This window comes from Enhydra lutris, unplaced genomic scaffold (assembly GCF_002288905.1).
Source record: "Enhydra lutris kenyoni isolate GAN:26980312 unplaced genomic scaffold, ASM228890v2 scaffoldscaffold21, whole genome shotgun sequence".
Lineage (NCBI taxonomy): Eukaryota > Metazoa > Chordata > Mammalia > Carnivora > Mustelidae > Enhydra > Enhydra lutris.
The window spans coordinates 6726008-6748592 of NW_019154105.1; the positions used below are offsets into that span (position 1 = coordinate 6726008).

The 22585-nt window shown below is 43.9% G+C and overlaps 2 protein-coding genes across 6 annotated transcripts in view; both read left to right on the forward strand.

Annotated features, from left to right (window-relative positions):
* LOC111149179 (scavenger receptor class B member 2) overlaps positions 1-11285 on the forward strand; it is a 72534-nt gene extending 61249 nt beyond the window's left edge. For 2 of the 3 annotated variants that reach the window (XM_022506121.1, XM_022506118.1), the window contains 5 exons: positions 420-538; positions 2050-2123; positions 4250-4301; positions 7049-7207; positions 8584-11285. In XM_022506121.1, the coding sequence (XP_022361829.1) occupies positions 420-538; positions 2050-2123; positions 4250-4301; positions 7049-7207; positions 8584-8622 (443 nt within the window). In that variant the 3' untranslated portion in view covers positions 8623-11285. Of the gene's footprint in view, positions 1-419; positions 539-2049; positions 2124-4249; positions 4302-7048; positions 7208-8577 lie in introns of all 3 variants that reach the window. The other variant, XM_022506120.1, reaches the window with a different exon arrangement.
* A 3328-nt stretch (positions 11286-14613) lies between these two features.
* LOC111149064 (nucleoporin 54) overlaps positions 14614-22585 on the forward strand; it is a 33343-nt gene continuing 25371 nt past the window's right edge. Inside the window, exons 1-4 of one of the 3 annotated variants that reach the window (XM_022505968.1) lie at positions 14703-14797; positions 15440-15601; positions 18439-18522; positions 18617-18763. In XM_022505968.1, coding sequence (XP_022361676.1) covers positions 14731-14797; positions 15440-15601; positions 18439-18522; positions 18617-18763 — 460 coding nt within the window. In that variant the 5' untranslated portion in view covers positions 14703-14730. Of the gene's footprint in view, positions 14798-15439; positions 15602-18438; positions 18523-18616; positions 18764-22585 lie in introns of all 3 variants that reach the window. The other 2 variants (XM_022505969.1, XM_022505970.1) reach the window with 2 other exon arrangements.

Here is a 22585-nt window from a genome sequence, read left to right on the forward strand (position 1 = left end):
CAGCTGGATGCCCCTGGACCTGTTTTGTTCCAACTCCTCTGAACTTCAGTGTCCTCAAATGCAAAATGAAGTTAATAGGTTTAACTTAATAGGGCTCCTGGGAATGTTAATTAAAATAATGTGTGTAAACCTTTATATTTCATAGGTGCAAGAAATACTGAAGAATATGTAATTTAGCCATGACTTCAGTATATATGGTAGAATAAAGTAATGTTAGGATCAATGAGATGTCAGCAAATGGGTATAAATCCCAAACTAGAAGGTGTCGGATGGAATTTAACCTGCCCCCTCCCCCACCCGAGGTTACTTATGGATAGAACTTCCCCCTCCGTAGGAACCAGGTTTGTGGGCAGGAACGTCCCATTCATCTTGGACATTCAAGAACCACATCATTCATTTCTGTTTTCCTTAAAATGCAGGTGCACCTATTATTATATCTTTCCCACACTTCTACGAAGCGGACCAGCAGTTCGTTTCCGCCATAGACGGCATGCATCCCAATAAGGACGATCATGAGACATTTGTGGACATAAATCCTGTGAGTGCACACGTCTTCCTGTTAAAAGCTTGCATTTTATTCTGTCCAACGCAGTGTTTATTGGCTTAGTCCGGAGCCTGTTAACATTACTGTCGCCTCGCATATACGTATTCAAGGGAAAAAGACTCAGCTCTGTGCACGTGATACCTAGTCTCATGGCCTAACAGGCTGAACTGTGTGGCCCTGACAGGCAGAAATAGCGGCAAACCTCACGAAAAAGCACATGTAAACATTGCATCGCTGGAATAACCAAGATTGGACCCGTAAAACCTGGCCAGTGCTCTGCTGTCAGCCTTGGACTTGAACGTGTACACATTCTCCCACTGGCAGACAGATCAGCAGGGTCGAAGACACATTCTTTTTTTGCTCACTGCTGGGAATATTTTGGTTGAAATTTAAATATATGGGTTGTTTTTTTTTTTAAGATTTTATTTACTTACTTGACAGAGACTCAGCGAGAGAGGGAACACAAACGGGGAGAGTGGGAGAGGGAGAAGCAAGCTCCCCGCGGATCAGGGAGCCCCATGCAGGGCTCGATCCCAGGACTCTGGGATCAGGACCTGAGCAGAAGGCAGACACTCAATGACTGAGCCACTCAGGCTCCCCGAGCCTCAGTTACTTCTAGCAAGGCTCATTCTGCAGGCACTGTTGAGAGTTTATTGTATGATATTAACTTAAAAGGCATTAGATATACATGTACTTTGGTCCTATTTTCAAAGAGGAGATAATCTAAAAACCACGTTAAAAGGAAAGGAATATCGTTTTATGACGTGAGAGCCTCTCAGTGTTGGAACTGAGTTAGAGGTCAGGTATCTTCATTTTGGGGATTTTGAGCACGGGGAACAGTAAAGAAAAAGTAAGAACAATCTTTCAGCTCCGCAATTTATAGGCACTTTGCTCTTGTGTCTGAGAAATCAATGGTTTTATCTTTTTGTGAAAAAGATCCAGTGTTTTTCCCCCTTACCCCCCTCCCCTGCCTTTTCTCTTCACCTTCAATCAGTTCCTCTTCCTCAGCAGAAAGGTGGGCAGGTGCTTGTCCCCGAGGGCCGGGGCAGTCCCTTAACCCCAGTTCAGAGACGAAGCGGCCAGGGGCAGACAGCCTTCCCGGCTTTGTGGGCGCCCCGACCATCCCGGGACCGCTCTGGCTAGAGCCCCCTCCTGGCAGGGTTGCCCAGGGCTTCGCCATCCAGAGGGGAGCATCCTGGGTGCTCGCCAGCAGCACCCATGTCAGGCTTCGCTCTAGCCCTGCTGCATCTCGGTCTGCACGGCCACAAGGCCCCAGAGCTCGCACGCGCCGTAAAGTTTGGGAGGCACCGGTCCACCAGGCGCCCGACCACAGCCGCAGGTCTGCCTCTGCCCCGGGGTCCGTGTTCCCTTGTCCCTCCCGTCCTCGCGGACGTGGCAGCGGCCACGCTGCTTGTGAGCATCGCGTGGAGCTGGTGCTCGGCCGAGAGGAGCTGTTCGTGGTTTTAACAGCCGTCATATTTTCTTCCCACTCCTCTGATCTGCAGTTGACTGGTATTATTCTAAGAGCCGCGAAGAGGTTCCAGATCAACGTTTACGTCAAGAAGTTAGAAGACTTTGCGTAAGTTTTACCTCTTTCGTCGGGGGCAGTGGGTCGTTTTGCTGCACTGACTCTCCGGTGGGTCGGTGTCAGGAGACGGATCCCTAAGTCCGCCCCCTCCTGCCCTTCAGGGATGAGGCATCATCAGCACCCACAGAGGCTGTATTGGTCTTGGAATTTACTTACTTTATTTAACCAAACATGTACAGCCTGCTCTCTGTGGATCACACATTGTTCCAAGTATTTTACACACAGGAACTCATGTATTCCTCACGGTTACGCTGTGTTAGCCCCATTTTACGGATGAAGAAACCAAGGCACAGAGAGGTGACTCAAGGCTACAGAGTCCACGCCTCCCCATGCCATGCGGCGTTGTCCTTGCCATGACTCTGGTCGCCTCCCTTCCTGTCTTCCCACTGCTCCCACCCAGGGCCACAGGCTCCCAGTTAATGGGCAGTTAACATACGCTCCTGAGTCCAGCCTCTCCTCCCAACACTCCATCTAAAAGCCACCGCTTAACTAGGATTACTCAGCACAATCTCCTGCTGAGACTTTTCAATGGAAATTTTAGGGGTATGAGAACATGCTTATGACTTAATGAAAAAACAAATTGTAAAACTGTACATAATAGTATGTATCTATTCTTTGTTTCTGTCTGTCTACCCATCTATCTATCACAGCACTTGGCTTCCCCATCAGATTTGCAGATTTAACCCCACATGTCATGGATCTTTCTAGAAAATAAATGTGGTTTGCAAGAATGCATTTTGCCACCCCTGTGTATTTTCCTGAGGCAGTATAAATTAGTAGTTAAGACCTAGAGCCTTAGAATCAAAGTGAAATTACAGTCCTGTTGGTCCTGGGCAAATGAATCTGAGCCGTAATCCCTGGGACAGTGGTACTTACCGCAGGAGACTAGTGAGAGAATTAAATGAGATCAGGTCCCAAAAACAGCAGGTGCAGGGATGGTTCTTGGTAACGGGCTCGAGCGAAGACAATACTTAGGGGCCTGGTCATAAAACATTCTGAGGAGGGGTGCCTGGTGGCTCAGTCGATTAAGCATCCGACTTTTGATCTCAACTAGGGTCTTGATCTTCAGGTTGTGAAATGCAGCCATATACTGGGCTCAGCACTCAGTGGGGAGCCCTGCTCCCACAACTTGCCTCTCCAGGCCAGTGTGCTATCATAATGAGGATGTCTATAAAATAATCTCAGACATTGTCTTTTTTTATTGAGGCACGGTGGACATCCATTATATTAGCTTCAGGTTGACAGTATAATGAATCGACATTTATATGTATTACAGAAGGATCAGCACAGTCAGTCTAGTTACCCATCACCACACTAGGTACAGATTTCTTGTGATGACGCTTTTCAGATCTACTCTCTTAGCAGCTCTCACTGTGGTTACAATATTATTCGCTATACTTGCCGTGTTGTACATTACATCCCCAGGACTGACTTGTTTCGTAACTGGAAATTTTTACCCTTTGACTCCCTCCACCCATTTTGCCTACCCCCAGCCCCCAACTCTGGCAGCCACCCATCCGTTCTCTGTGTCCGTGGGCTCGGTTTGTTTGCTTTGTTTGTTTTAGATTCCTCGTATAAGGGAGAATATATAGTATTTGTCCCTCTCGGTCTGATTCGCTTAGTGTAGCGCCCTCAGGGGCCATTCAGGTTGTCACCAATGGCAGGATTGCGTTCTTTTTTATGGCTCAGTAGTATTCCAGTGTGAATATATATCAAGTTTCCTTTATTGATTCATCCATTGATGGACACTTTGGTTGTTTCCATATCTTGGTTATTAGAAAAAGTACTGCAATGAACCTAGGGGTGCATGTATCTTTTTGAGTTAGTGTTTCCGTTTTCTTTGGCTAAATATCCAGAAGTGGAAATGCTGTATGGTACTTCTCTACATTATATGGTACCGTACGCCATTATACAGTAGTTCTGTTTTTAATTTTTCAAGGATGCTCTTTTCCAGACCGGCTGCACCAATTATCTTCCCACCAACAGGTTATAAGGATTCCCTTCATCCACATCCTCAGCAACACGCACTCCTTTTTGCCTTTTGATGCTAACCCCTCTAACAGGTATGAGGTGATATCTCATTGGTGGTCTTGATTTGTCACCTTTTCTCTTTATAGTGAAACGGGAAACATTAGAACCCTGGTTTTCCCAGTGATGTATATCAATGAGGTAAGTCGTGGGAGGGAGCCACGGGCATATTTCACTTGTGAAAGTGTGGGACACTTCCCTTATGACGTCTGCTATTGTAATGCGTGATGTAAGATGTGAGAAAGGGGGAAAGTGATTTTTAAAAACTTGTTTGTCTTCAGAAAATTTTCTGTTTATATGTTTACATGAGGCTGACTGTGTTTGAGATTTGAAAATATGTTTGAGATTTGAAAAAATTTCCTTCCTCAAGAACGTATTTTGGAGGAAACTCTCTTTCTGGGCAGCTGGTTATGTCAAACAAAATGCAGAGCTAAATGAAGCAATGTCAAACACTGTGGACATTTTAGTGATACATGGTTGCCTTATCCTTTATCATAGCCTACAGGGTTTTTTTTTAACTTCCTGATAAACAAACATATATCATGAATTATAGGACAAAGACCTGTCATAGTTCAAACAAAAAGTATTTCCCTAATGAAATACTTCTTTCTTTCACACTATACCCATAGAAATTTTATCCCAAAATATTAGGTATAAATTAAAGTTTTGCAAGTAAAAACATTTTCAGAAAGCTCAGAAGACACCTGCTATCTCAGACACCTGTGATAAATTCTTTTCTGAATCACATGCATTTACTGTACAAATCTCCTCAAGTTCCCTCTTTCTCCCACCCAGTTTGGAGGGGAACATGTAGGGGTTTTTCCTCTCTAATAAATTCTTGATTGGCTTGCTTCTGATGTTAACAGCACCATTTTTAAAAGTTTTTGTTATTTTTCTCTGTTCCCTAATAAATAAATAAATCAATCAATAAATAAAAACCTTGCTCTGTATAGAAAATTCAGTAACAGTGATTGGCAAGAAAAAGGAAAGCTAAAATAACTTTCACAAAACCTGGGCGAGATTGATATTATTCTTAACTTGCTTATTTTACTCAACAGCGTGTTGTTAAAGTGTTTCCAATAATAACTTTGTAAAAAATAATTTAATGTCTTACACTTTGTCAGACTAACATGAGCTGTTTATAAAGCTCTTGGAAAATTATAAAATTTATACTTTAGAAGTGAATCACCAAACAAATATTGAATCATTATATTGTATACCCAAAACTAATCTGTTTATGTCAATTATACCTCAATTAAAATTTTTAAAAAATATTTGAAAGGCAAATCACTGATAACCTGCCCTTCAGAGACAAGTGCAGCTGACATGGCTCATGTTGCCTCTTAGCATTTTTCTGGTTGAGATATTAGATAGTTGAGACCATTCCATAAATACGGTTTTATAACCTTCTTTTTTCATCTGGCATTACTTTGGTAGCCACATTTATAAACCTTTGAAGGGTTTGTGATTGCAGTTCTAAGACAAGACTTTCATTGTTTCCTAGGAAAATGCAGGCAATATTCACCAATTTCTAGGATCTGTTTGCAGTTGCTCTTGAGTCGTCATTGTTGCTATTTGCAGAGAAGGACCCGGAAGCAGGGCTTTTTGAAAATGGGGAAGGACCCTGCTCTGCCGGCTTGTGTTCCTAGTTGTGTCCACGTTTGAAGTCCCCTCCAACTCAACGATCCCTTTGCTTTTTTGTTGAAGACTATATTGAGTCCAGGGAATTGTACCTCCTAGAAAGGACTTGACTTTACTCTCGAAAAAGGAAACATTAGACCTTGATATGACCTTGGATACTGCTCTCCCACCTCCTTTTTGGATCTTGGCCAGTTACTGGAAGCTCCAGTCCTAGAAACCCATCCTCTGCCTCAGTCTGGTGTAGGTTCAGCCTAAATTAAGCCCAAAGTTCCATTTGTTGCTCATAATTTTTATGAAATTAAGCTCTCCAGACACCTCACCCATTACAATTTAAAGAGATAAGATGTGTGTTCTGCATCCAGAAAGTGTTATTCTAGAACATTTTCTTGGTTATCAATACCCTCTGGAATTCTAGTGAGCCTCAGGACTTCTTTAGACAACCTGTTGAGACCTCTGGTCTTTTTAGGAAACTTTTATTTTTAAGAAACTTTTTTTTTAAAGATTTTACGTTGAAGTAATCTCCACACCTAACATGGGGCTCGAATTCACCACTCAGAGACCAAAAGTTGTACACTCTACGGACGGAGCCAGCCAGGGTCCCAAGACCCCTGGTCTCCATTACTAGAGATTTAACCAAGACAGTAATTATACTTTCCACATATTATTTTTGGAATATTTCATTCAGTCAGTCAACTGGCATTAATTCAGCACCTACTGTGTGTAGAGTACTATTTCTGACATTGAGGTGATTAAGATATAAGTCTTGCCTTTGGAAACCTCACAGTCACAAGGAGACCTACAGATCAACAGACAGTTACCGCACAGAGTGCGCAGTGATGGGGGGTTTTAGGGACTGGTACAGAAGCTTAGTAAAGGGACTTTTAACAGGCCTGAGTTGGCCAGAGAAAACTTCTGGTTGGAGGTTATGCTGAATTAGATATTAAAGGATGAGTTGGAGTTGTCTGATACAAATGATGGTATTATTTTGTTATTTTTTATTACTCTTTCCCTCCTACTTCCAACTTAATTTGAAAGGAAGACATGTTTTCAGGAAAACAAAAAAAGATGTTAATGAATAAATGCCCCTTCTGGTTACTCTAATTTATAAATGAATTTTTAGTCTCTTCAGTTTGCTAATGGGAAGACTTACCCAAATTATGGTTAATGATTTGGAGGAAAGATAGAGCAGAAAACTCTACACCCTGCGTATTTAGTAATCAGGGGAATACTATTTTCTTGCCTTCCAGAGTGTTCTCATTGATAAAGAGACTGCAAGTCGACTGAAGTCTATGATTAACACCACTTTGATCGTCACCAACATACCCTACATCGTCATGGCGCTGGGCGTGTTCTTTGGTTTGATCTTCACCTGGCTTGCGTGCAGAGGACAGGGGTCCATGGACGAGGTGAGCAGTGGCTGGAGGAACGTCTCCCTCACTGGGTGACTTTACCCGACGAGGTCCGCTGTGCTCCACTGCAGGGCTGTCAATGGCTCCATCACCGGAACCCCCAGGTGGATTCTGGGGGTTTGTGCTGGGCGCGGTGATTTCCTGGCCATGTTACTACTGAACCAAAGGAGGCAAAGCAAGTGTGTCAGAGAGGGAGGAGGAATGCAGTGATGCTGTCTAGGATGGGGGGCTGTCTTGGTAGGCCTGGAATCCCTGGGAGTGAGCTTCATATTTAGGAAAATAGCCTGAAAGGAGAGGGAGAATATTTAACAGCTAAACAAACGTCTGGACTTTGGTGTCAGATTGGTTCAAATCCCAGTTCCGCCTCTTAATAGTGGCGTGGCACTAAAATGGGCCTCAGTTCTTCGTCTGTAAAGTGGGATCATGAGAGAACCTGCTTGAAGAGGTTTTTCATGAGGATTAGAGGGTATAGGGAACAGAAAGCACTTGGCCCTGGTGTTAGCATTTCATAGGAGCTCGATAAGCATGAGTTGTGGGATGAAGCAATTCAAAGATTATAAAGTCACGACAAGCAGAGACCTGCTTGGAAGGGATCAGAGGATGCCGGAAGATGCGTCCCACTGAGTCATCACTGCGTACGAAATGACTGGCGCAGGGGACCAGTAACGTTCCTGCAGAGAAGGGACACCCCCCCACACACACAAATGGTTGGGATAAACAGGGTTCTGTTGGCCTGAGTGACCAGCTGGCCCACCCATGACCATGGATGAGCCTTCCCTGTGGGAGCCCTTCTTAAATTCTCAGCAGTGTCCCTTTCTGCACCAAAGGCTTTCCCTTTCCCTTTTCTCTTCCGCTGTGCCCATCAGGGCAGCGTGACTCAAGTGTGAGGTGATTATCTCGCCATTCCTGTGTCTGAGGTAATTATCTCGCCATTCCTGTGTCTGGGCCTCCCTTCCGGTCTGACGTCGCACAGTCACTGAGATTTTCATAAGCGCAGGTGAAAGCCCAGGTAAATGCTCTCACTACTCCTGCCATTAACCATCTGCGTGTAGTCAGCCAGCAAGGGACCGCTGGGCACCCACCGCCTCTGAGGCATAGTTCCCTGGTAGGTTTTGAACCAGGAAGGAGCAAGTCCATGGAGTGTGCCCATGAGGGTTATGGGCCCCAGGGGTGCAGGGGAGGGCGTTGCTGCAGAATCAAGAGCCAGGCTGAGGGCCCAAGGGCAGGGCAGCAGCGGGCTGAGTGACAGCCGCCCTCCTGTCAGTCTCTCCTCCCATCTTCCCCCACCGCCCTGTCCCCCAGCGTTTCCCCTCCTGGGAGAACTTTCTGAAGGGACCACCTGACGCCGCTGTCCCCTCTCTTCTGAGTCTCAGGGAACCGCAGACGAAAGGGCACCCCTCATACGAACCTAACCGTGGCCCGAGCTGGGCGGAGGAGCCCTGTGAGCTGTCCTGACCCGGACCATCCGCGTCTACAGGGCATGTGGCCTGTCCCAGAGAGGAGGGAGGAGACCCCGCGCTGGCGAGTGAGGAGAGCGTCCCGGCGGGAGGTTAAACGACTGACTGACTCGGTTGGCCGTCAGGCTTTATAAAATTGTTTGTTTTCCATGTGTCTGGCAGGTATTTAATAAACTCTTCTATAGTGATTTTTTTTTTTTTTTTAAATTGGGTGCTGGTAGCTCCAGAACTGTGTGACCACTGTCGTGGTTAAAATGTGTCCGCGTGGCTTGTTAACGTCCCTCCGTCTAACCTTCTTCAGTGTGTTTCAGTCACCAACTTTGTGCTTGAAATATATAAAGACGATTTTCTGTTGTATTTTCTGTTGTATTTCACCCCAAAACAGAAGGAAGGAAGAGTTCGGAACCCAGGGTAAAATGGTAGCCTCATAAATACATCCTTAAAAAGCATCTAATTTCCTCTTTTTAAAAAGTGATATATTGTATTTCATGCTAATCTTCAGTTCATAATTCCTCCAGGAAAATAATTAGGTCTTTTGACTCCTTGCAAGCCCAGTGGGGAAGGGGTGTAGGGGCTGTGCAGTGGGGGTGAACCCTGTGAGTTGATTGTGATTAAGCACCTGAGGCATTTTTGCTTGTACTTTTGTGAATTGAAAGGATGTACAGATAATGTTGGTGGACAGGTACAGATGTTTCATGTGGAGTAGAAGTAAATGCTAGTTATGACATTTGTGGGTAGTTTGGGAGGTTTTTTTGTTTTTTGTTTTGTTTTTAGTCAAAATAATCTTGGTGTGGAAAGGTGCTTCGGAGAGGTGTCACCAGTAAGTGATTTTTCCCCCAGTCATCCGCGCCAAATATGATACTCTATTAATTACAATATTATTGAATGATTCTTTGTAAAATTATTTACGAATATGGGAAATCCATCCACTCACAGCCCGAGTTACACACACACTTCAGGAAGTCTGACGGCGCTCACAGGGTATTTCTTCCGGGACAGTCTTCATGGGAACTTTGAAATTGTTTTTGTAAGTTGGCTTTCTGTCCCCAGATTTGGCCCCTTCCAGTGTTCTGTGGTTCACTGTCACTCATGAAGAGAGAAAAATGTGCCCTACACATCCTGTGACAATCATCTTGCTGACACAATGATGGTGTTTTAAAATATTGCACAGAAAAGGCTTTAAAGAAAGGTCCCTAGGGACCCAGGAGGCAGGGCCACCTCTTTTCAGAAGACCCCTTGGCTCTCAGTGAACCTAAATCAGAGGATTAGGAACCACCACGTGACACAAATTCAAGCATATTTAAAGGCATTTTCTTGGTTCTCAAAGGTCACTATTCATTTTTGATCAAGAAAACTGTATCGTTATCCAGCAAAGTGCACAGAGAATTTCTTAACAGCTGAATCATCTTACAGGATTTTCTGTCTGAAGCTGGATTTCAGTGTAGCAAATGAAGAGAGAAGGCCATGAATGTCACAAATACAGCTTCTGATCCCTGTGTGGAGGTGATAATCCCATTATTTGCCCTCATTTCTTTCTCTCTACAGTAACAACACAATATATGACGTGTTCCCTTCTTGAAGGGGCTAATTCGTTAAACTCTCAACTTCTCCGTGAATGAAGATAGAACTTACAGATATCCCAAATCACCAAAAGGGGGAAAACTAAATTGAAAATATTTTATCTTCAATAATGCCAAATATCTAGATTTTTTAATTTTTCGATATTTAACGATAATCTTTTGTTTATCCACTTATCCACACGAATAAAACTGATGAACCAGTGCATGTTTACTGGTTCATCCTATTATCAGGGTATAGTCATCTGTGAGGAGGAAATTTCTAAATACTATGAATGATAACAGCCCATGTACGCTTTCAGACTGACTCCCACACAGGCGGGGAGACCAAAACACATTACCGCCTTGCAATTCTTAATAGTTATTTGGCTTAACATCCCATGTGATATTATGTCTCTGAAAAATCTGTGGCAAGCCCATACACCGCAGTCAGGGTTATCAGTTAAGAAGAACAAACGTGCCTGTCGGGCTTTAGGTTGAACATGACAGACTTCCTCGCACTGATTCTCTCGGAGCCCTTATCCTGGAAAGGCCTCCAAAGTCTTTGTGATTGTTGTTACCACAAAATATGTGTGTCCTGTACTATGAGACTCAGTTTAGGGAGAAACCAAACAGAGGGAGGTGACTTCGCCTCTCTCAGGGAAATCTGAGAGTTAACACAGGACAGGGAATGGGCTTTGCCACTGGTAGCTCAAGGCTTTTCCTAATGGACTTAATTTCTTTATGTTCTGGAAAGATCACTAATGGTCAAGTGCAGTGAGTACTATAGGACTAGCCCCTATTGGGGTTTTTACTGAAGGGAGGTTGGTTTTTGTTTTTTTTTTATTTAAATTGCTTGAGACACAAGTTCTGCAAAGGGTGACCTTCACGCTTGCCGTCTGGGCATTATTTCTGGAAGTAATTGCTCGTGGCCATCAAACAGAATACTGACCAGAATGCTCTTCCTGTAGCTGAAATAATTGGTTCATTTCATGTGATTCTAGACTTATTTCTACCCGTAACGCAATGAAGTATTTCACTAATAAAACTGTTTCTATGAAATTGCACTGGAAATCGTATGTGACGTCATCAGATGACTGTTGTCTCTGGAGTTTCATTTGAAAGATGTTCTTTGTCCTCGTGAGAGATGCAGGCCCGAGTCTCACCTGTTGGGCCACCTGTGAGTTCTGCTCAGCTCTGGCGGACGGTTTCAGAGAGCCTGACCCGTCTGAAGCGGGTGCACACCGAGTTTCTCTGCCCACGGCTTTCTCTAGAGGCCGGAAGCCCCTTAGCAGCACTGGGGGTCAGTAGGCCGACATATCGGCCCTTAACCAAAGGGGGCAGGAGCAGGAAGGAACATGTTTACAAGTGACAGAAAATAGCACATGGCAGGTTTGTTTAGCGAGGCCTGCTCTGGCTACGAGGTGAGCAAACTGAAGAGTCTACGTGGATACAGGGAGGTCAGTGAGGAGGCTGCCATGTTGGGTGGGTCCCTTTGGGGTCTGCGTTGGCATGTGAGATGGGTGTCATGCATCAGACCCCAAGGAGAACTCCACAGAGCTGCGTAGCAGGGGTTAAGTAATTGGTTTTATTGGGGAAAATAAAAATGTATAGGGCCGGAACAGCAAGATAGAAGGCACAGACCCTCCAACCTCCTGTCATCCCACGGAGAGGCCAGCCAAGGGCCAGAGTACTGTTTGGTCTCACTAAAGAGCACAGATCTGCCTTCGAGTCCCCCTTTTGAAGGGACAAGCGTGAAGAAGCGGTCTTGTCCATGAAGGAATGTACAAGCCGTTGAGCAACAGGCAGTTTGGATTGGGGTGAATGCTGTATAGAAATCGGGAGAGCCAGCTGCCAGTGGAGTGTTACAGTCTCCATCACCGGGGAAAAGAAGCCCCTGGTTCCATGGGACCTGAGCTTGGCTGCAGCCCCTTCTCCCAGCAGAGGGGGGACCTCCCAGCCACAGTTAGCTGGTTCTCTGGGCAACCCAGAATGAGGTCACCATCTGACTGTCCTGCTCTCCGCACTACAAGGGCTCCTGCAATGTCATGGTCGGGGCTGGCAAACCTTTTCTGTAAAGGGCCAGATGAAAAAGTTTTGGCTTTGCAGACCTCTCCTGTCACAACTATTCAATCTGCTCTTGGATCATAAAAGCAGTCCTAGGCAGCAGGTAAACAAACGAGCGTGTCTGTGTGCCAGTAAAACTGTCTTTACCCAAATAGACAACAGTCCACATTTGGCCATCGTTTGCTAATCCCTGGTCTAGGCGAAAGATAACGGTAATTGGAATCAGGGAGATGGCAGGGGAGATGAAGCATTTTAGAAATGTTTAAAAGATAAAATATGTGGGACTTGGAGATGAATATGGGAAAGGCAAGGGAGAGGGACATGTCACAGGACTCATTCATCATTCCACAGTATTGAATAAGGTCTGTTACAGGGGTAGGCCCTCTGCTCGCAGTAGGGATAAAACCAGTGTTAAAAAAAAAAAAAAAAGTTCCTGCCCTGGTGGAGCTTATATTAAATGCAGGAAGCAATAAACAGGTGGTGATGGTGAGTACTAGGAATATTTAAGAAGCCACAGTGACAGGACTGGAACGCGCTATTTTAGAAAGGGTAGTCAGGGAAGGCTTCCTATGGGAGACTCACCCGTTCTTTTTCATCCCCGATCCTTCTCCCCTTCCCTCCATCATTTCTGTGATTGCACTCTGCCAGCTCTCCTAGCTCTCTGACCATGCCCTCTCTGGCTCCCTTGGGGGCCGTTTCCTTTCTTCTCAATACCTGCGATCAGCTGCAACCTCTTCTGGCTTAACTCTTCCTGACCATTCCATTGACTCCCTGACTTCCATTACAACCTGAACAGTTACAGTCGACATACAGGTCGTTCAACCTCAGCCGCACATGCCAACACCTGCTGGATATCCTCCGCCAGATCGTCCTCAAATCCAGAAAGCAAAAAAAAAAAAAAAAAAAAAAAAAGAGGAATTCATTTTTCTTGTCTTCATTTCAAATTCCCATTACTGGGGAATGGCACCGCAATCCACCCAGTCCTACAAGCCAGAAAACAGGGACTCTTGCTAGACTCCTTCTTCCCCTTCCCTCCACATCCTGTCAATCAAGTCCATCTGCTCCTGACTCCCTTCCTGCTGTCCTCTTCCCTTCGTCAGCACTCTCACTGGGACTCCTGCGATTACCACTGTTGGCGTGATTTAATTTTTTGAGTAGGTAAACCATTTACATTTTCAAAAAGCATAAAAGGGGTTTATGGTGAAAAGTCTTCCACCATCTCCCAGACACACAGTTCATCTTCCCAAGGGTTAACTAATGTCACTCACTTTTTTATATCTATCTTTCCAAGAATATTTTATACAAGAATGTGTATTTGCATATTCTAGCCCCCTTTTCCATCAGCAAAATCGTAGCATACCAGAGAAGGTTTTCTAATTGTCTTTTATGTAATACTTTTTTTTTTTAAGATTATTTATTTATTTATTTATTTGACAGAGAGATCACAAGTAGGCAGAGAGGCAGGCAGAGAGAGGGGGGTGGGGGGAAGCAGGCTCCCTGCCGAGCAGAGAGACCTATGCGGGGCTCTTTCCCAGGACCCTGAGATCATTACCTGAGCTGAAGGCAGAGGCTTTAACCCACAGTGCCACCCAGGCGCCCCTTTAATACATCTTTGAGATCTTTTTCTTTTAAGCACATAAAGAGCTTTACTGTTCCCATTCCATGTCTGAATAGTACTCCTTTGTACGAATACAACTGTTTAAGCAAACCCGTGTGTTTCCAGTCACTTACTATATGCAATGCTCTAACCAACAAACTTGTCGTACAAAATTTTGCCCATTTGTAAGATGAATTCCTAAAAGTAGATGGGTCCAAGGATTTGTCATTTTGATAAACACAATGTGGGGTTTTTTTGTTGTTACTTTTATTTTTACTAAAGTATACGAGCACATAGATTTAAGAATCAAATAATTCTATAAGGTTTGTTATATTTAAAAAAAAAAAAGGAACCTAAAGATACCATCCTCAAACGCATCTCTATTAACCCTTTTTTTCCCATTTACCCCCCTGACTGGGTAACAGGCTGCTCCGTGAACTTGCGTGAGTTTTAGCATCCTCCATCTACTCTCCGCCACGGAGATGAGGCCGCGGCCTTCCTCTCGGGTCCTCATCACACTCCTACTCAACCTCCCGCACATCCTTCCCACGGGGCCTCCCTACGGCAGCATTTAGGGGCTTTCGCACCGCACGTCCCGCGGAGTCCCAGCACTTGCCGGCGACTGAGACGCCCCCGGCCACGTGGAGCCCCAAAGCCCCCGGAAGCCGGCGGGGCGTTCCCGCCCCCACCCCCGCTGCGTGCGCCCTTCCGGCGTTCCGGCCTCGTAGGCTGGGCCCGAAAAGAGGCGGAACTCCCTAGTCCAAGGGCGGTTTCCCCGCGGGACTGAAAAGCGGAGTGCACCGGTGTCGCGGGAGCAGAGTCTCGGTCCCCTGCTCCCGCGACATGGCTTTCAACTTTGGGGCTCCTGCGGGCACCTCCGGCACCGCTGCAGCCACTGCGGCGCCCGCGGGTGAGTGATCCTCTCGGACCTTCTCCGGGAGAGGAGGAGAGGCCTCCGGTCCACCCTCTCGGTCCGAGATTCTCCGGGTGGCGGATCGAGGGGGAGGGGGAGTCTTCGGCCGCTCGGGGGGTTTCGTGCTTCGGGAAAGGGCAGGCGGCGGCAGAGCGGGCCCAGGCGACTCCTGAGGGGGCCGCGGGGGGCTTCGAGGCGCAGCCTGGGGCTCTGGCGTTGCGCGTGGGTCCCCGCAGGGCTCTGTCCTCCCACGGCTCGCTTCCGGCCGCCGGGGAGCCCTCCTGGGAGACACTGGGGGCGGCTCCTCTTTCCCGCCGCGGGAGACCCGCCCTGTCCTCCGCCCCTCAGCCGCGGGGCCCCCGCTCGGCCCTCGCTGCCGGGCTCGGGGAGATGCGGGCCGGGGGGCCGCGCGCTGCGTGCGGCGCTGGGGTCCCTGCGGCGGGACGTCGCGCTCGCGCTCCTCTGTCCGGTCCCCGCCTCCGCCTTCCTCACCCGCCTAGAGCCCGGGCCGGGTTTGTCTTCGTCCCCCCGGAGCGCCTGCTGCCTCCGCTAACCCTGATCTCGCTTTCTCTTCTTTCTCTTCCTTCTCCCTCCCCCGTTCTACATTTCTGTTCGTTTCTCTGCCTCCGCGCCTGTCAGGATTTGGTGGGCTTGAGACTGCCAACTCCACCGCCAGTGGGTTTAATTTTGGGGGTTTCGGATTAACTGCTAATCCCGCAGTGAACTTTAATATTGGGAACTTCGGTGTTCCGACGACCTCGGCGACTCCGTTCAATTTTGGTAACAGCCTGGCAAGCGCAGGTAGATACTGCGGGTCGTCTGTGTGACGAGCGTCGGGCGCCGGAGTCCAAGAATATTCTGCGATTCCTGGGTTGGGAAGGAACACGACCTGTCTGACGAGGGAGGGAAATTCGTGTCCTGGGGTCGAATCCAAAGCATTTGTATCCAGTTTTGACGGTCTTAAAAGATTTGGGTTTGAGAAGTCTCTCAAGGTATAATGTTCCTTTGTTAAACTTCCATTCAATGGAACAGAATGTACCTTCCAAGTGATAAGGATTTGGAATGGGTGATTCTGAGTAGAAAGTCTTTTCCAAATTGTTACGATCTCTTCCAAAACAGAAGCCCGGCAGTCAGGCCCACTTCTCTGGGATTCTTGGACTCCTGCAGTCACTTTTTTCACTTTTTTCCATTTTTCTTGCATCTTTCATTGGAATTTCATTTGATTGTCCTTGTGTTTCCCGAGAGAAACAAGTCTTATACGAACAGCAGTACCCCATCTTGTTGTTTTAAGGTGTGTAGCAACCGTAATGTGTTCCTTGATTCACTCAGCGGATTAGGATACGTTTCTATAAGATACATAATTATAGAAAGAGCCCCCAGGTTTTCACTGGATTTTTTGAGAAATGAGCAGAGCGATTTAATTTATTGTCACAGAGCGTTGAGTTCTAGTAGGTAGGCTAGACACTTTGCATAAAAAAAATAATAATGAAGATTGTAGTATCTGTATGGATTGAAGCTCATTGGAAATTTGCAAAACAAACTGTAATGTGTATATATGTGTATATAAATTTAAAATACGTCTGTGTACTTTACATACAGTATCCTATGGAAAAGTCTTGTTCCTCTGCTGCTCGTATATGAATTTATTGTCCGTATTCTCTTACATTATGCCACTTACGCCCATGCCAATTATATGCATTTTGTAAACAGTATTCCCTAAGATTTATTTGGGTGTTTGTGCAGTGTTTGTTACTGCAGTGCGAATATCACCTTGGCATCTGATTTGAAACGTTTTGAAGAATACTTGAAACCTTGGATTCCAAGGATAAAACTGTCCATTAATGTTAAGGTATATTTAAAGTGATCATGTATCACTGTCATTGGTATCTTTATTTTTCCCCGTTTGCTTAAAATTGGCACTGGGTGAAACGACATTATTTTGAAATTTGTGTTTCCGAACAAAGCCACCCAGCTTGTAATTCAGCAACAATAAATAAACTTACGGTATTTGCTCGATTTCATGTTCATTTGGAGTTATCACTGTTAATTATTGAGTTGTGATAATAATAACTGTATTTTAACCACTTTTATAGATGTTCATTAACTGAGCCTTCAGCAAAGGGATGATAGAAATTCTGGTTTATTTTGTGTCTTTGCAGATCCACTATTACTAATAAACATTTTTAGTATTAGGAAGCATGATAAGATACTAATATTGTGTAGTCAATTCAGAATATAGAATAGTTTTTCTATAGAAGGGAGGAATAATGAAAAAGATTGAGAACACTGTTCTATACTTCTAGGTGATATTTTTTAAATCAAAATGTTTATGGTTTCCAATACTGCAAAAAAAACCTACAAGAAAATAAGAGTATTAGGTTATGACTACAACATACACTGTATTTTTAAGTAATTTTCTAAATCAAAATTATATGATGAATATCAGAGGGTTGGGGTTTTTTCCCTCCTTATACGTTTTATGTAACATGAATCTGTCTCTTATACTAACGATATATGAGATTAAAAGTTAGAATTGCAAAAAACTGTGGCATAACTCCGCACTAATGGTTCAAACCTTTCTCTTAAGATTTTTTGGCACCATATTGGTAATCGGGTAAAAACTGACAATAAGAAAAAAACAAAACAATATTAGATTGTTTGTATTCCATCCCATTCATATGTCAAGTTACATATGGTTAAGATGAGTTTCATTTCTAAACTTACCTAAGAACGAAATTTGTGTATCTGTCAGTTGCCAGTCTGGGGCAGAGAGCTGTGCTAGTTCTGCTCTTTCCTTCCCACTGCCTTCCACTTGCAGAGGTTTTTCCCCCTTATCTCTTCCTTCAAGAAACATGTTCTTGTAAGGAGGTGAGTATGTTTCCTTTGGGAAGTTCCTAAGTTTTCATGAAGACTAAGTGGAAACATAAGCTAAGTGAGCATAGGAGTTCATTCACCAAAGCCAAAGTTGCAAACTGGCACCACCGTCTGCCAGTATGATGTGTTGGACACACTATTTTAAAAATATTTGAATTTCTTGCCAGAAAAAAAACTAAATTAGGGTTTAAAATTCTGTAAATTTCACATAGAAAATCTAGATCTTGTGTTTCTCTTGGGAAAAATGGGAGTATACAACACTACTAAACTACCATTCTCCCACAGCAGTAATCTGCTGGAATTTAGAAACTGCTGCCACTTTAAAAAAATTGTTCACATGGAACAGTTCTACCAGTCAGTAAACACCCAGTCCTTCTCACTCATTACTATTCTCAGCCTAAATCTTGTAGGCATTTGAATTTGCAACACGTGCCCTGAAAGTACATGCATAGTCATTTTCGAGTTTGTTAAGCATGGTAATAGGCCTAACATGTTTTCTCAGCTGTAAGTGTTAAATCAGCCCTTTTGTCGAAGGGTATGTATTGCATTGTGGTATGTCTGTTTGAAATATTTACTTATTTCTTGCAACATTCTGACTTGATTAGTAGTACAGTTTTTAAAAAATTGAAGTTGAAAGTAGAGAAAGGAAAAATTAGATCAAAATATTTTCTTTTTACGTGGCAATGATGTAAAATAATTTGGAAAAAATTACTACGTATGCAAAAGATTTTTCCTCTCTGTTTCATTTATCCTTTTTAAATTAGGTGGGTTTGGAGGATTTGGGACAACAACTACAACAGCAGGCTCTGCATTCAGCTTTTCTGCTCCAGCTAACACAGGCACTACTGGTAAGAGGATATCTGAAGGCATTTGTAGATGTAAATGAGCTAGAGATCAGATTTTTTTTTTTTAACTTATGCAATTTAAATTTTTCCTTCAAAGGACTCTTTGGTGGTACTCAGAACAAAGGTTTTGGCTTTGGTACTGGTTTTGGCACAGCAACTGGAAGTAGTACTGGTTTAGGTACTGGTTTGGGAACTGGACTGGGATTTGGAGGATTTAATACACAGCAGCAGCCACAGCAGACCAGTAAGTATGAGAGGTCTTCATCTTTCTTCAAATATAAAACTGTAACATATAGCCAACATTGAGTGCACTGTTGAGAACACTTTAACAGATATCTTTTTGTGAAGATTTATCAGTATTATGTTCCACAAGACTCCGAAAGCGACTTCTCATGTTTCTATGTGATGATAGCAGTTGCGGAGACAGACTGGTATGGTCGGGATTATGAAGCCTGTGTGTGTGACAGATAGCGTTCCGTTTACGTTGTTGCTAAAAGTAACCCAAAAAAGAGAACTGCACAGGAGTACAGCTTAATGAGTTGTGTATAAGGTGAACACCCTTGTAACCACTGCCTGTGTCAGCAGGCGGCCTCTGGCCAGCCACTTGAGCAGCCCCCACATTGCCCGTGCAGTCCCCTCCCTGTCAGAGGAACTGTAGTCCTGTCTGTCGTGGTCACCTGTTCTTTACTGTATAGTTTTGTCATTAAGTTTGTAAGCATTATTGTTGAGTTTTATGTGTCTTAAACCTTTGTAAGCTCCCCTGTTAGCCCTCCTTTTTTGTTTGTCCAGTTTGTTAAAGAAATGCGATCCTTATCCTGTAGGATTTTTCAAGTCAGGACTTACTGTATTGCATTCCTGCGGTGTAGTTTAACATACTTTGTTGTCTTCTGTGTTTCTTGTGAATTGGGCTGGATCTAGGCACTTACTTACGTGGATAGTTCAGTTTTTGTGGGGTTGCAAGACTGCAGGTGGTACCGCATCCTTTATCAGGAGGTATATGTGAGGTCGGTTGTGTCTGTTTTCGGTTGCGCTGGCAGCAGCCGTGGGCGATGATTACTTAGATCCATCAATTTCTCAGGGGTTGCAAAGTGGTACTCCAACCTCGTGACTTCTTTTCTCCGTGTACTGCAATACTTTTTAATATTTTTTAATTTACTATTTGGTTGATTCTTTCCATATTTATAATTAGTTTTCAAAAATAAAGAGTTGGTTCCCTATGATTCTCCAAAGGAGACCAGTTAATTTTTACTTAATATTAGCAACTTAAGTATTTCAACTCTTTGGTATTTTTTAATCTGTTGCAGTTATTGATACTTAAATTGTTCCATCTTTGGCCTGAGATACAAGCCTCTTCAGGTTGGCCTCGAGTCCTTTGGTACAAGCTTAGAATTAGTCTTTGATAGCTTCCCTTCCCAGCTGGTACGGCATATGTTCCAGGGCTATCTTTATGGATTAATTCATGTAATTCTCACAAGAATCCTGTGAAAGAGTACTCTTGTTATCTCCATTTCATAGGTGAAGAGAGAAAACAGAGATTGTGACTCTTCCATAGACCTCCCAAGATGTAGAATAGAAACATAAATTCAAGTTCTTTGACTTCCAGTGTAAAGCTGTTTTCACTATTCCAGTCTGCTACCTCTTAAATCACTTCCATTTCATTGTTCTTAGGTAACTTGATTGATTGGCTAAAATTCATCCTACTCAATTATTGAAGATTATTAGTTTATTAAACATGAATTTCAAGAACTATCTAGCCAGTAGGACAAAGAAAATAGAATAGTAGTCTCAGTTCTTCTTTCTAGTATTTTAGTCATTTCTTTTTTCTGTTATCCTGCAAAAATACAGAATTTGTTGGAAATCTGAGTACTTTAGGAGAAGGAGAAAGTGAATTTTTTTCTTTGTTTCCTGAAAGTCTCCCCAACTCTGTTACTATAATTACACTTTCATTAGGAAAAATGGGACTTTGAATTTGGTTTTATTCGTTTGCAGAATAAAGGGACTTACTCAGTTACATAGTAGCCACTTCTGACTGTATATCGTACGTCAGGGATTAGGTATTAAGGTTGAAAAGCCACAGTTCTGCGTATAGCCTACAAGGAGACAATAACGAATGTCTAATTAGAATAATAAACATCCACTTATACAAAATACATACATAATGTGAACGCACTAAAATGCGTCCCTAGAAGGTGCTGTGGAATACGAAGAGTTGAATCTTGAATTAGTTGGATAGAGTCAGAAAGGGGAATTCCAAGTGGAGGGAAGAACTGACAGACGCACCCTTGCACGGCATAGCATGACGAGTTTGGGAGCTGCTGCTGTAAGGAGTTTCGACTTTAATCTGCAAAGACGACAGAGCTGTTGCATTACTCTTAAAACCCCTGCTTGAACGAGATGCACGTTCTCTTGCTGTGCCTTCTGTGCGTTGCCTGATCTCAGTTAGCTGCTGACTTCTGGATGGTACCTCTTATCCGTTGAAAACTTTGGCAACTGGCTGTTAGTCCTCCTTTTCTTTTCAGCTTCTCTCTTTCTGGGTTAAACATCACATGGCTGTATATTCAAACAGCCCTGCCATCTACCTGTTACTCCAGAGACCTCTTCCATTTCTCTTAAACCATTCTTACTCCGGACCTTGGCAACATCTGAAAATGTTCTAATTTCAAAATCACTAATGTGAACATCCCATAATCTATTGTTTTTTTTAGCCTGCCTTTTTAAATACTTCAAATATAGCTGTTCCTAGACCTCATTAGGTCTTTAACCGGTGACATTTTCATTTAGACCGTTAGACCATTAGACCATTTAGACCATTTTCTGTTCTTCCATCAGCTCCTCCTTATCTTCACTGCCCTTCCTAATTAGCTAATTAGTCACTGGTTGCCCATACCCTAAACTTCTTGTCATTGTATCCTGTGCCTGAGGGTTTAAAAAAATCCCAAGCTCGGTGAAGCCCAATTGTCTCTCTAGGTGCAGCTTGAGAAAATCACACAGTACAAAAGATTGAATAGTACCTCTAAATTCTTAATCACTGACGTAAGTCGGGGCCTCAGCATTGCCTGGTAATCCTTGGAAGTTTATTTAATTTATTCTCCCACCTTCTGTGACAGACCTTTATTCTCTTCAGATCTCAGATTTCTCTGCTCTTTCTTTCAGCAGATGGCCTTGACCTCCACTTCAAAGAGAAGATAAAATCCCTTATTGCACTGCAGTTCCTCAGTCTCCCACTGCCAGATCTGCTCATCTGCCTCCCTCCATACTCCTCCTTTAACCTTCCCTTGTGCTGTGGATCTCTTTCTTCCCAGGGGCACTCGGACTATGGATTCTTCTAGCAACACTCCTCTCCCCAACGCGGTCTTCAGCTTCTTTCCCCAAGGATCCTTCTTACCCATATTTAAACAACCTGAAGTTTCTTTTTTTCTTAAAACAGTGGCCACAAAACAAAACAACTTTAATCTCACAGTCACATTTCAGTTGCTCTTCTCTTCTCTTCATAAACGTGAAATAGGAAAAGGGAGATCTCTATCTGTTGTCTTCTCCTACCTCTCCCGCACTGATCCGGATTCTGTTTTCTGTATTCACATAGTTAAGATCATTAGTCCTCTCAGACCCAATGAATATGTACTGTTCTTTACTTAAATGAGAAATTTAACACAAAAATAAGAGTAAAATGACCCCGAGTCTACTGAATAGATTTAGCAAAAGTCAGAATTTGCCACACTAATCATCTCCTTCTCTCTTCGCCCCCCTTTTTTTTTGATTGCTGAAGTATTTTTTTTTTAAGATTTTATTTATTTATTTGACAGAGAGAGAAATCACAAGTAGGCAGAGAGGCAGGCAGAGAGAGAGAGGGGGAAGCAGGCTTCCTGTGGGGCTTGATTCGAGGACCCTGAGATCATGACCTAAGCCGCGAAGGCAGAGGCTTAACCCACTGAGCCACCCAGGCGCCCCTGCAGTAAATAGCTTATAGAGCTTACAGTAAGCAGGATTCACATCTTCTGGCTTCTAGTCCAGTTCTTTACAATTTTTACATGTGCCCATTTGGAAATTAATATTATCTCTCTGGAGG